Source organism: Schistocerca gregaria, chromosome 3 (assembly GCF_023897955.1).
Source record: "Schistocerca gregaria isolate iqSchGreg1 chromosome 3, iqSchGreg1.2, whole genome shotgun sequence".
Lineage (NCBI taxonomy): Eukaryota > Metazoa > Arthropoda > Insecta > Orthoptera > Acrididae > Schistocerca > Schistocerca gregaria.
Window position 1 is genome coordinate 861,696,924 of NC_064922.1, and position 13,545 is coordinate 861,710,468.

The following is a 13,545-nucleotide window of genomic DNA, read 5'->3' on the forward strand; positions in this document are numbered from 1 at the left end:
ACACGTCTGTGTCACCTCTTGTTTGCATTGACGGCACTTTGAACAGTGGACGTTACATTTCAGATGTGTTACGACTCATGGCTCTACCCGCCATTCGATCCCTGCGAAACCCTACATTTCAGCAGGATAGTGCACGACCGCATGTTGCAGGTCCTGTAAGGGCCTTTTTGGATGCAGAAAATGTCTGACTGCTGCCCTGGCCAGCACATTCTCCAGATCTCTCACCAATTGAAAATGTCTGGTCAGTGGTGGCCGGGCAACTGGCTCGTCACAATAGTCCAGTCACTACTCTTGATGAACTGTGGTATCGTGTTGAAGCTGCATGGGCAGCTGTACCTGTACACACCATCCAAGCTCTATTTGACTCAATGCCCAGGCGTGCCAAAGCCGTTATTACGAAAAGAGGTGGTTGTTCTGGGTGCTGATTCCAGGATCTATGCACCGAAATTGCGTGAAAATGTAATCACATGTCAGTTCTAGTATAATATATTTGTCCAATGAATACCCGTTTATCATCTGCATTTCTTCTTGTTGTAGCAATTTTAATGGCCAGTACTGTATATTATCAGGCTGTAACATAAGGTATGCAATTCTCCCCTATTACCAGTTGACTGTGCTAAACCAATTAACCCCATATTTTCATACCTATTTGGAACTTATTGCATTTACCAAAAGTCTGAAGCCAATTGCTTTTACCAAATGTCGGAATCTATGTTTTCTCTTATACTATGTAGAATTACATTTACATACTAATGCCCTCACAGTGGTCTATAGTACACTCTAACATAGCATAAGTACTCAGCTATCATTTTGATGTGTCAGGTCTTCAGATATTTAAATGGTGTTATCAACTCAAAAGTCATTGCTTTTGATAGTGTACTTGGCGATCTAGACTTAATTTATTCATTGAATGTCTAATTAATACATGTCTTTCAGTCTATTTCATACTCACCTGTGAAACATAAGATTGACAAAAAGTAACTTGCATAATTATTTTGTCAAGACAAAAGTTTGAGATCTATTGTTGACGTTACTCACCACCATCACTGTTAACATTTTCCTGCTGTGACAGTCTGTTCTGTGAGAGTGACTTGTTCCACGTCTGTCGCACCTGGTGTGACCACGATGGGCTCCTCCGAGTTCTCATCCTGTCTTGAACCCTAATGACAGAAAAATGAGCAGCTTTAGATTTTCTTTGCAAGTATATATATTTGAAAAATGTTACTATACCAAAATTACTGATGGTGACAAGTTTACAGCTGAAATCAGTATTTACTCAGATCCCTAATCAAAAAAACTAAGAATTGTCGACAGCATGTTGTTAATCAAGAAACAAAGGAAAAAGAAAAGGTGAAGTATCTATAAGATAAAAGGCGTCCATGCCAGGACACATGGGCAGATAAGAGAAACTTAGCAAAGATTAGAATTCAGGACAATAATTGATCATACACAATAAGAAATAGAAAGCAATCTGTTGTGAGATAAATGATAAGTTATTACAACTATACATCCTGGTAGCTTTGTGACCTGTGAAAAAATAATCATCACATTGTGAAAACACTGTGAGGACTTCATTCTTGTGGGACACACAGAAACACTTGACATACATGGCACAAGCAAATGAAATCACTATGGCTCTGCCGGTCTGTGCAGCCAGAGATCTAGGGTGCCACTTCGTGTGGCACCCAGTGTTACAAGTTATAGGAAGTCGGTATGGCAGAATGGTCACATCCGTATTATATTGTGTGGTTAAATCATTGTCAGTAATTTATAGTCAAGCCCTGAAATGGGTTAGCACACACTGTCAACTTTCATCACCTCCGTAACCTCCACAACATCCTGAAATATGGTATCCCGGCTGAACCCCCAGTTGAAATATGCTCCACTATTTTTATTTACTTAAATCTGGCATATTTCATGACAGTACCTTTTCCGTGAAATGTTTACGAGATAATATTTGTCTTGACTTCAGTCGTCTAGTGGAAGTATGATTAAACAATGCAGTTTCGTCGGCTGCAGAGATGACCTGGTTCAATGCGGTTGCCTCAGTTTTGGTGCTTCAAATACCATTTCTTCTAATGTGGTTTCTTCTTAAAGTTTATATAAAAAATGTAGTAACATATATTTCATTTTTCCTGTTCACTAGCAAATATTTACAACGGCGACTTGCACATTGTTCTACCGTCAACACACACCAAGAGTTCACTGCCGACTGACTACAGTCAAAGACGGCTCCAGCATCAAAGACATTTTACACAACACACAAGCTTCCACTAGTAATCAGTCTCTTTGATATTCTTCGTCACATCTACTAATAGTAATCAATATGCTTTCACTCTCAAAAATATAAATAAATTAACATAAAATAAGGCAAATTACAATAAAAAAATTCCGACAAAAATATAAGAAAACATTTACAATTTGGTATCGATAAATCTGGTAGAAAATAACACATTTCCCAGATCCATTACAATCCTCATCAAACGTTAACAATTTTATGAAAAGGAAAGTTTCTTCTCATATAGTGGAGATGCCGAGTCGCAGATATGCACAACAAGAAGACTGTTCCAAATAAAGCTTTCGTCCTTAAGACCTTCCACAGAAACAGACAAAACACTATTGCTACACATGTCACTTTCTGAAAATAAGTACCGACCAACATTTCTACACATGTCACTTTCTGAAAATAAGTACCGACCAACAATTCTGCCTCAGATTTATTGGTTTTGTCAATAGAATTTTCTTTTGTACAGTTAAGTATATTGGATGCCCATTAGCCACCTTTTTTATTTCTCGAATGGCCAACAACAGTCCTCTATGGTGCAGTGCAGTACATGATAACGTAATATTATACTCTGATTTGCCAGAACATTATGACCACCGGTATAAAACCATCCAACAGCGGCAACACCTGGTGACAAATGACTGCTGTTGAGATGCACGCACACTGCATGTAGTATCAGTGAGCATGCTGTCCGTGTGTAGAATTGGGAAGTCAAACAATCTGTCCAAGTTTGACTGCCTAGAGGCTCAGCACGAGAATTTTTGATACTGCTTGACTTGTCGGGTACTCCAGGACTTCTGCAATGACTGTCTTCAACACAAGATGAAACCCAAGTGAAACCGCTTCCAGACATCGTGGGGTTGGGTGGCCGTCCCTCATTACAGACATTGGGTGTCGTAGGCTGGGCAGACTGTTGAACTGTGACAGAACTAACAACAGACTTAAAAGCTAGGCAGAGTACAAGTGTATGTGAACACACAGTGCACCGACACTCCTAACGATGAGCCTCCACGACTGACGACCTGTACATGTGCCAGTGTCAACACCATGACTTTGGCAACTGTGACTGAAACGGGTATGTGACCATCGGCACTTTATGCCATTGCAGTGGCAGAGTGTCGCACGGTATGACGAGTCCCGATACCTTCTTCATTGCGCCGACGGGAGGGCACAAATCCAGGGGAGAAGCTCCTTGATGCCTGTACTGTGGGATGAAGATAAGCTGGCGATAACCCTTATTATGCTCTGGGGAACGTTCACATGGCCATCCATGGGTCCGGTGCAGCTTGTGCAAAGCAGAGGCTAAGCAGTAGCTTACACTGGTTGCAGACCACATGCACCCCTTCATGATCATCATATTTCCTGATGGCAGTGGCATTATTTTGGCAAGATAATGTTCCATGTCCCAAGACCACAAGTGTGATATAGTGGTTCAAGGAATGCAGTGGTGAATTCCAACTGATGTGCTAGCCCATCATCTCACCAGATCTGAACCTGATCAAACACATCTGGGATGTGATTGAATGTGGGACTAGAGCTCATCACCCCTTTCCCCAGAATTTATGCAAATTAGGGAACTTGTGTGTGTGTGCAGATTTGGTGCCAACTCCCTCTGATGACCTACTGAGGCCTCATTGCTTCCATGCCATGACACTGCTGGTATTCATACCAAAGGTGAACATACCGGCTATTAGACATGTGGTCATAATGTTCTGGCTGATTTACGTATGGATCTGTGTAACTCCACAGTATGCTCAAACAACAAAAATGCAGTAACCATTCTCCAGTTGTTGAATTTGACCAAAATCAAATTTTGAGTACCAATATTTAAGGTACTACTCACAGCAGGATAGTCGGGGTGGAGGCAGTTGTATCGCAGTCCGACTGCTCTATATCGACCCACTCATCGCTTGTCTCACTGCGGGGTGCCACATTACTGTTTCCTGATCCACTGCTGTCCTCTGAAATACCAGTGTTACCAATATCAGTTAAAGCACATGCCAGAGAAACAGCATCACAATAAATGCAAGAAAATAATTCCTGTAACAACAAATAATAACAATGACAATAATAATAAATAATAATAAATAATAATAATAATAATAATAATAATAATAATAATAATATATCAGAAGAAGAAGAAAATACAGTAATTGACTCAAACATCCCAGAGCAAACAAACAAAGAACACCACGTATCAATTAAACAATCAAAGGAAAACGAAATCTTAAGACAGCCACCAGAATAAGCACAAATAGAACATGAAGTGACACACATGTTAGATATAGAAGAAAAATTTCAGCTGACATATATAGAACACAAAGACACAAATACAGACATTAGACCATTCTTGCATAGACCACCAAATAACCCACAAGTCGAAACAACTATCAACACAATCATACACAACAAAATAAATGAAAATACAACTATGGAAGAGTTACAACTACTGGTTTATATAGGAGCACTCACTACACTAAATATACACACTAGGCAGAGATCAGAACCAACCAACACACAGAAGAAACCCACAAAACCAGCATGGCAACACAGGCTACAGATCAGAATAAAAAACTGAGAAAAGACATCAGACAGCTAACACAATTTATAAGAAATGAAATATCAGACAAAAAACGAAAAACGTTAGGTAAAATCTCACAACAAGAAGCGATAGAGCAATTAGATGAAAAGAAGCAGAAATTACAAGCATTGGCAAAACGATTTAGAAGATAAAAAAAAAGTGAAAATAGAAGGAAACAAAACCAAACATTCAACACAAACCAAAAGAAATTTTATCGTAGATAACACACACATTAAAATAGACAATCCACCAAACACAACAGACATGGAACACTTCTGGAGCAACATATGGTCAAACCCAGTACAACATAACAGGCATGCACAGTGGATACAAGCAGAAACAGACTCGTACAAGATGATACCACAAATGCCTGAAGTGATAATTTTGCAACATGAAGTCACCCGAGCAATTAATTCTATGCACAATTGGAAAGCCCCTGGAAATGATAAAATAGTAAATTTCTGGCTAAAGAAGTTCACCTCAACACATTCACATCTAACTAAATTATTTAACAGTTACATTGCAGACCCATACACATTCCCTGATACACTTACACATGGAATAACTTAACTGAAACCTAAAGATCAAGCAAACCCAGCAAAATATCGCCCCATAACATGAAGATAAAAATGGGAGATACGATACTGCGTGAAGAGTTTGACAGAGCACTTAAAGACCTGAGTCGAAACAAGGGCCCTGGAGTAGACAACATTCCATTGGAACTACTGATGGCCTTGGGAGAGCCAGTCCTGACAAAACTCTACCATCTGGTGAGCAAGATGTATGAGACAGGCGAAATACCCTCAGACTTCAAGAAGAATATAATAATTCCAATCCCAAAGAAAGCAGGTGTTGACAGATGTGAAAATTACCGAACTATCAGTTTAATAAGTCACAGCTGCAAAATACTAACGCGAGTTCTTTACAGACGAATGGAAAAACTAGTAGAAGCCGACCTCGCGGAAGATCAGTTTGGATTCCGTAGAAATGTTGGAACACGTGAGGCAATACTGACCCTACGACTTATCTTAGAAGCTAGATTAAGGAAGGGCAAACCTACGTTTCTAGCATTTGTAGACTTAGAGAAAGCTTTTGACAATGTTGACTGGAATACTCTCTTTCAAATTCTGAAGGTGGCAGGGGTAAAATACGGGGAGCGAAAGGCTATTTACAATTTGTACAGAAACCAAATGGCAGTTATAAGAGTCGAGGGACATGAAAGGGAAGCAGTGGTTGGGAATGGAGTGAGACAGGGCTGTAGTCTATCCCCGATGTTATCCAATCTGTATATTGAGCAAGCAGTGAAGGAAACAAAAGAAAAATTTGGAGTAGGTATTAAAGTCCATGGAGAAGAAATAAAAACTTTGAGGTTCGCCGATGACATCGTAATTCTGTCTGAGACAGCAAAGGACTTGGAAGAGCAGTTGAACGGAATGGATAGTGTCTTGAAAGGAGGATATAAGATGACAATCAACAAAAGCAAAACGAGGATAATGGAATGTAGTTGAATAAAGTCGGGTGATGCTGAGGGAATTAGATTAGGAAATGAGACACTTTAAGTAGTAAAGGAGTATTGCTATTTGGGGAGCAAAATAACTGATGATGGTCGAAGTAGAGAGGATATAAAATGTAGACTGGCAATGGCAAGGAAAGCGTTTCTGAAGAAGAGAGATTTGTTAACATCGAGTATAGATTTAAGTGTCAGGAAGTCATTTCTGAAAGTATTTGTATGGAGTGTAGCCATGTATGGAAGTGAATCATGGACGATAAATAGTTTGGACAAGAAGAGAATAGAAGCTTTCGAAATGTGGTGCTACAGAAGAATGCTGAAGATTAGATGGGTAGATCACATAACTAATGAGGAAGTATTGAATCGGATTGGGGAGAAGAGAAGTTTGTGGCACAACTTGACCAGAAGAAGGGATCGGTTGGTAGGACATGTTCTGAGGCATCAAGGGATCACCAATTTAGTATTGGAGGGCAGCGTAGAGGGTAAAAATCGTAGAGGGAGACCAAGAGATGACTACACTAAGCAGATTCAGAAGGATGTAGGTTGCAGTAGGTACTGCGAGATGAAGAAGCTTGCACAGGATAGAGTAGCATGGAGAGCTGCATCAAACCAGTTTCAGGACTGAAGACCACAACAACAACAACAACAACAACAAAATGCCTACCAACAATATACAAAATATTAACTTCAGTCATTACACAGAAATTAATGACACATACAATACAGAACAAAATTATAAATGAAGAACAAAACGGCTGTTGCAAAGGAGCACAAGGATGTAAAGAGCAACTGATAATAGATGCAGAGGTGACATATAAAGCTAAAACTAAACAAAGGTCGCTACATTACACATACATTGATTACCAAAAAGCTTTTGATAGTGTACCCCACTCATGGTTACTACAAATATTGAAAAAATACAAAGTAGATCCTAAATTGATACAGTTCCTGAACATAGTAATGAAAAATTGGAAAACCACACTTCATATTCAAACAAATTCAAATAATATCGCATCACAGCCAATACAGATTAAGCATGGGATTTACCAAGGAGACTCATTAAGTCCTTTTTGGTTCTGCCTTGCTCTGAACCCACTATCCAACAGGCTAAATAATACAAATTATGGATATAATGTTACTGGAACATACCAACACAAAATCACACATTTGCTATGTATGGATGATCTAAAACTACTGGCAGCAACAAATCAACAACTCAACCAATTACTAAAGATAACAGAAGTATTCAGCAGTGATATAAATATGGCTTTCGGAACAGACAAATGTAAGAAAAATAGCATAGTCAAGGGAAAACACACTAAACAAGAAGATTACATATTGGATAACCACAGCAACTGCATAGAAGCGATGGAAAAAACAGATGCCTATAAATATCTAGGATACAGACAAAAAATAGGAATAGATAATACAAATATTAAAGAAGAACTAAAAGAAAAATATAGACAAAGACTAACAAAAATAGTGAAAACAGAATTAATAGCAAGACAAAAGCTATAAATAATTATGCTATAACAATATTGACCTACTCATTTGGAGTAGTGAAATGGAGTAACACAGACCTAGAAGCACTCAATACACTTACACGATCACAATGCTACAAATATAGAATACATCACATACATTCGGCAACAGAAGGGGATTTATCGACATAAATAACCTACATCATGGACAGGTAGACAATTTAAGAAATTTCTTTCTAGAACCAGCAGAAATAATCAAAATACACAAAGCAGTCACTCATATAAATACATAGGCTACACCACTGCAATTTCATAACCACTTCTACAACCCTTTAGATCACATAAGATCAACAGATATGAAGAAAGTAAATTGGAAAAAGAAAACACTACATGGCAAGCACCCGTATCATCTAACACAGCCACACATTGATCAAGACGCATCCAACACATGGCTAAGAAAAGGCAATATATACAGTGAGACAGAAGGATTCATGGTTGCAATACAGGATCAAACAATAAACACCATATATTATAGCAAGCATATAATTAAATATCCCAATACCACAACAGATAAATGCAGACTTTGCAAACAACAAATAGAAACAGTAGATCACATCACAAGCGGATGTACAATACTAGCAAATACAGAATACCCCAGAAGACATGACAAGGCAGCAAAAATAATACATCAACAACTTGCCATAAACATAAACTAATAAAACAACATGTCTCCCACATACAAGTATGCACCACAAAATGTACTGGGAAATTGTGAATACAAATTATACTGGAACATAACTATTATAACAGATAAAACACCACCACATAACAAACCTGACATCATACTCACCAATAAAAAGAAGAAATCAACACAACTAATCAAAATATCCAAACCCAATACAACAAATATACAGAAGAAAACACGAGAAAAAATTGAAAAATACATTCAACTGGCTAAGGAAGTCAAGGACATGTGGCATCAGGTTGAAGTAGACATTATACCAATTATACTATCCACTACAGGAGTCATACCACACAATATCCACCAGTACATCAACACAATACAGCTACATCCAAACTTATATATACAACTACAGAAATCTGTAATTATTGATACATGTTCAATTACCCGAAAGTTCCTAAATGCAATGTAACATATACCATACAGTTAAAAGGAAGTCATGCTTGATCAAGATCCACGTCACTTTCCATTTTTAACCAGACCTAAGGTCTGAGAAAGGAAAGAAGAAAATAATAATAATAATAATAATAATAATAATAATAATAATAATAATAATAATAATCTCTATTTGACATGATAACTTTAAGATCTTTGACATCATCATCATCATCATTTTATGCATGCCCATTGAAAAAAAATCTCATTTAATGAACAGATAAACCATCTACTCATCAAGTGGGAACAGGAGAGAACACATAGAAGATGTGGAAACACACAAACTTTTGAAGCAGTGATTCCTCCTAGCAGAAGGTGAATGGGTGAGGTGAGAAGGGAATACTGACTGTTGGTACCTGGACTGAATATCTGGTGCAGGTACTGCCAGTCTTTGCTTCTCATCCTTCCCAATAAGTCTCCTCTGACCCATGCCCTTAGGCAACTTTTCCATGGAAGTCCCATTTCCTTAACTTCGCCAGTCCTTTTGTTTTGTCTCTCTATAGTTTCCCTTCGGGCCCTTTTGCAGGAAGGTGGTGCTGGCTCTGAAAGCTCATGCATGTGAACTCTGCTGCTGCCACTATTTTTAGTTGTTCATGTAATCTTTTCAAACACGGATTACTTTTTGTTGATGAATAAGTACTGCATTTCAGACTACGGGAACTCCAGGTTGGAATATTGACAATACACTCCTGGAAATGGAAAAAAGAACACATTGACACCGGTGTGTCAGACCCACCATACTTGCTCCGGACACTGCGAGAGGGCTGTACAAGCAATGACCACGCGCACGGCACAGCGGACACACCAGGAACCATGGTGTTGGCCGTCGAATGGCGCTAGCTGCGCAGCATTTGTGCACCACCGCCGTCAGTGTCAGCCAGTTTGCCATGGCATACGGAGCTCCATCGCAGTCTTTAAAACTGGTAGCATGCCGCGACAGCGTGGACGTGAACCGTATGTGCAGTTGACGGACTTTGAGCGAGGGCGTATAGTAGGCATGCGGGAGGCCGGGTGGACTTACTGCAGAATTGCTCAACACGTGGGGCGTGAGGTCTCCACAGTACATCGATGTTGTCGCCAGTGGTCGGCGGAAGGTGCACGTGCCCGTCGACCTGGGACCGGACCGCAGCGACGCACGGATGCACGCCAAGACCGTAGGATCCTACGCAGTGCCGTAGGGGACCGCACCGCCACTTCCCACCAAATTAGGGACGCTGTTGCTCCTGGGGTATCGGCGAGGACCATTCGCAACCGTCTCCATGAAGCTGGGCTACGGTCCTGCACACCGTTAGGCCGTCTTCCGCTCACGCCCCAACATCGTGCTGCCCGCCTCCAGTGGTGTCGCGACAGGCGTGAATGGAGGGACGAATGGAGACGTGTCGTCTTCAGCGATGAGAGTCGCTTCTGCCTTGGTACCAATGATGGTCGTATGCGTGTTTGGCGCCGTGCAGGTGAGCGCCACAATCAGGACTGCATATGACCGAGGCACACAGGGCCAACACCCGGCATCATGGTGTGGGGAGCGATCTCCTACACTGGCCGTACACCTCTGGTGATCGTCGAGGGGACACTGAATAGTGCACGGTACATCCAAACCGTCATCGAACCCATCGTTCTACCATTCCTAGACCGGCAAGGGAACGTGCTGTTCCAACAGAACAATGCACGTCCGCATGTATCCCGTGCCACCCAACGTGCTCTAGAAGGTGTAAGTCAACTACCCTGGCCAGCAAGATCTCCGGATCTGTCCCCCATTGAGCATGTTTGGAACTGGATGAAGCGTCGTCTCACGCTGTCTGCACGTCCAGCACGAACGCTGGTCCAGCTGAGGCTCCAGGTGGAAATGGCATGGCAAGCCGTTCCACAGGACTACATCCAGCATCTCTACGATCGTCTCCATGGGAGAATAGCAGCCTGCATTGCTGCGAAAGGTGGATATACACTGTACTAGTGCCGACATTGTGCATGCTGTGTTGCCTGTGTCTATGTGCCTGTGGTTCTGTCAGTGTGATCGTGTGATGTATCTGACCCCAGGAATGTGTCAATAAAGTTTCCCCTTCCTGGGACAATGAATTCACGGTGTTCTTATTTCAATTTCCAGGAGTGTATTAGGAAAAGGATAGATTGCTGCTCACCACAAAGAGGACCCATTCAGTTGCAGATAGGCACAATGAAAAGACTGTTACACATTAATGCTTTTGGCCAAAGCCTTCCTCAGTAAAGAAAATACATACATTCACACAAGCAAGCACACCTATTGCACACACAACCACTACCACCGGCAGCTCTGACTGGAGTCTTATCGGAACTGCCAGAATAAGCAGTCATGAGAGAGGTGTGCTTGCTTGTGTGAATCTGTGTGTTTTCTTTGCTGAAGAAGACTGTGGCCAAAGGCTATAATGTGTAACAGTCTTTTCATTGTGCCTGCCTGTAACTAAACATGTCCTCTTTACACTGAGTACTAAATTTCAGATTGTCGGGAATATTTTTGTTAGTAATACACTACCTTCAGTCACAATATTTTAATTACTTATTTTCATGGAGTTGCTTTATGTCATTAGTCACATGTTAAAGAATATTTCTCCCTGCAGCAAGTCAGCTGTGGGCCATAGCTCTCTCACTCTTCAGTATAATACGTGCAAGTCTGATTTGTGAAGTGTAATAATGAATGTTTGTATTCATTGTGCTATCTTCCACATTATCTTTTACAAACATAATTGTGTTAACGACTTTTACAGACATAATTGTCTTAACAACAAACACAAGACACAAACTCAGCAAATTTTACTCAATAAAATAGTTCCTAAAGGGTTAAAATTTAGTAAATTGACAATTATTGCAACTGCTCTTTTCCAGAGCAACCTACTCTTGCAGACTGCAGGTGGCTTGCACTAACTGTCAGTCATATATATTACTAATTTCTGTGGATTAATGTGTAGCAGATCTGTTTTAGGGCAGGAGGAGCTATTATTATTATAGAGAGACTTATCAGTAAGTAGACATTGCAGTTAATCTTTTTGCATATGTAGCCGATATCCTTTTTGTATGAGAGGCTCATCCATCACAATGCCTAGAAATTTGTGTCTATCAGATTTTCCATATAAAACCTAGATTCAGCAGTTATGTCTACATATAAAGGCCATGTCTATAGAAAGCTTTGTGGACTGGATTTTGGTCAATGGAAACTCCATAATCATAAATTGACATCTCTACTGGTTCTGAAGATCTGTGAGTAATTATATTAAAGGCCACAAGGCAGAAAAGACAAGCATTTACTAAGAATGAACAACAAGATTATAGCATCCCAAGTGGGTCACTACTATGAATGAACTACAACAAGTTTGTAGCGTTTCACTCATTCCATTAAACTCATATGTTTCACAACCAACTATGGAAAGAACAGATAACTTAACAACAGAGTGGGAGGGTAAGTAGAGTGGGATACACTAGCAACAAAAGTCTAGCAGTAATGAATCCACTTTGGCGAAGTGATGTTTTATGAAGGGATACTGTCCAAGTCTGGCAGTAATGAATCCACTTTGGCGAAGTGGTGCTTTATGAAGGGATACTGTCCTCATGAAAGAATCATTTAGTGAAGCATTCAGCCCAAGAAAAAAAAAATGAAGAAATAAATAAAAGATTGGTAAATGCTGGAAATGTGGTATTCAATAAAATCAGAAAACAAGTTCAATATTATCTTTAAGTAATCTTGTTGGTTTCATGTATCATCACTTTTTTTTTTCCTTCTTCTTTTTTAAAGAAGGAGAAGCCAGTGTTATGGTAGGAAAGTTCTGCCAGAAAGTAAATACTTTACTCCTAAAAGAAACCGCACACCAAAATGCAGAAGCATCAAGTAGCTGATAGGCACATATGTAAATTTTCAGATAATAACAAAGGATGAACGACAAGGTTTGGATGAAGGGAGAAGTAGCAGAAGAGTAAAATGTTGTGATTGGTACACTTCTCTGCACAACAGCCTGCACTGGACAATAAAAATCATGGAAAGGAGCAGCATGGAAACATTTGAAATGGGATGCTTTAGACGTTAAGAGGTTGTTGATATTTTGAGAAAATGCATGAGAAAAGATGTCTCAAGAGAATCACTGGCAAGCTCAGGCATTTTGTAACATATTGAAAGTGGTAAAGAATAATAATAGTAAGTATTAAGGAAGGCCAGAGCTTATAAAAAATTGTGATATTAGTATTTCTTGGGGATAGTTACATAGATAAAGAACATGTTTTGAAGAGTATGTGGAATGAAGCACAAGAAGGAAAATGAAAATCTAACAATGCTCTGAGTGCAGACAAGGACTCACCATTCATCTTCATTGGCATTTCTCAAGTCACTCTACATTTTGTAGTAGGGCGTATGAGGATACCTCGTGTAACAGTATGATTCACCCCTCTCCTTCCCATTTTCCTTTTCCATCTGATGACGGTGCAAAGAAGGAAAGACTATCAGTGTCCCTCTGTACTGTATGACGCTGTTTTTTTTTTTTTTTTTTATAGCAT

At 39.9% G+C, this 13,545-nt stretch overlaps 1 protein-coding gene across 3 annotated transcripts in view; it reads right to left on the reverse strand.

Annotated features, from left to right (window-relative positions):
* LOC126354875 (rho guanine nucleotide exchange factor 26-like) overlaps positions 1 to 13,545 on the reverse strand; it is a 444,136-nt gene that overhangs the window by 113,947 nt on the left and 316,644 nt on the right. For all 3 annotated transcript variants that reach the window (XM_050004883.1, XM_050004882.1, XM_050004884.1), the window contains 2 exons: positions 4,128 to 4,245; positions 1,039 to 1,160 (listed from right to left, as the gene is read on the reverse strand). In XM_050004883.1, the coding sequence (XP_049860840.1) occupies positions 1,039 to 1,160; positions 4,128 to 4,245 (240 nt within the window). The remainder of the gene's footprint in view (positions 1 to 1,038; positions 1,161 to 4,127; positions 4,246 to 13,545) is intronic.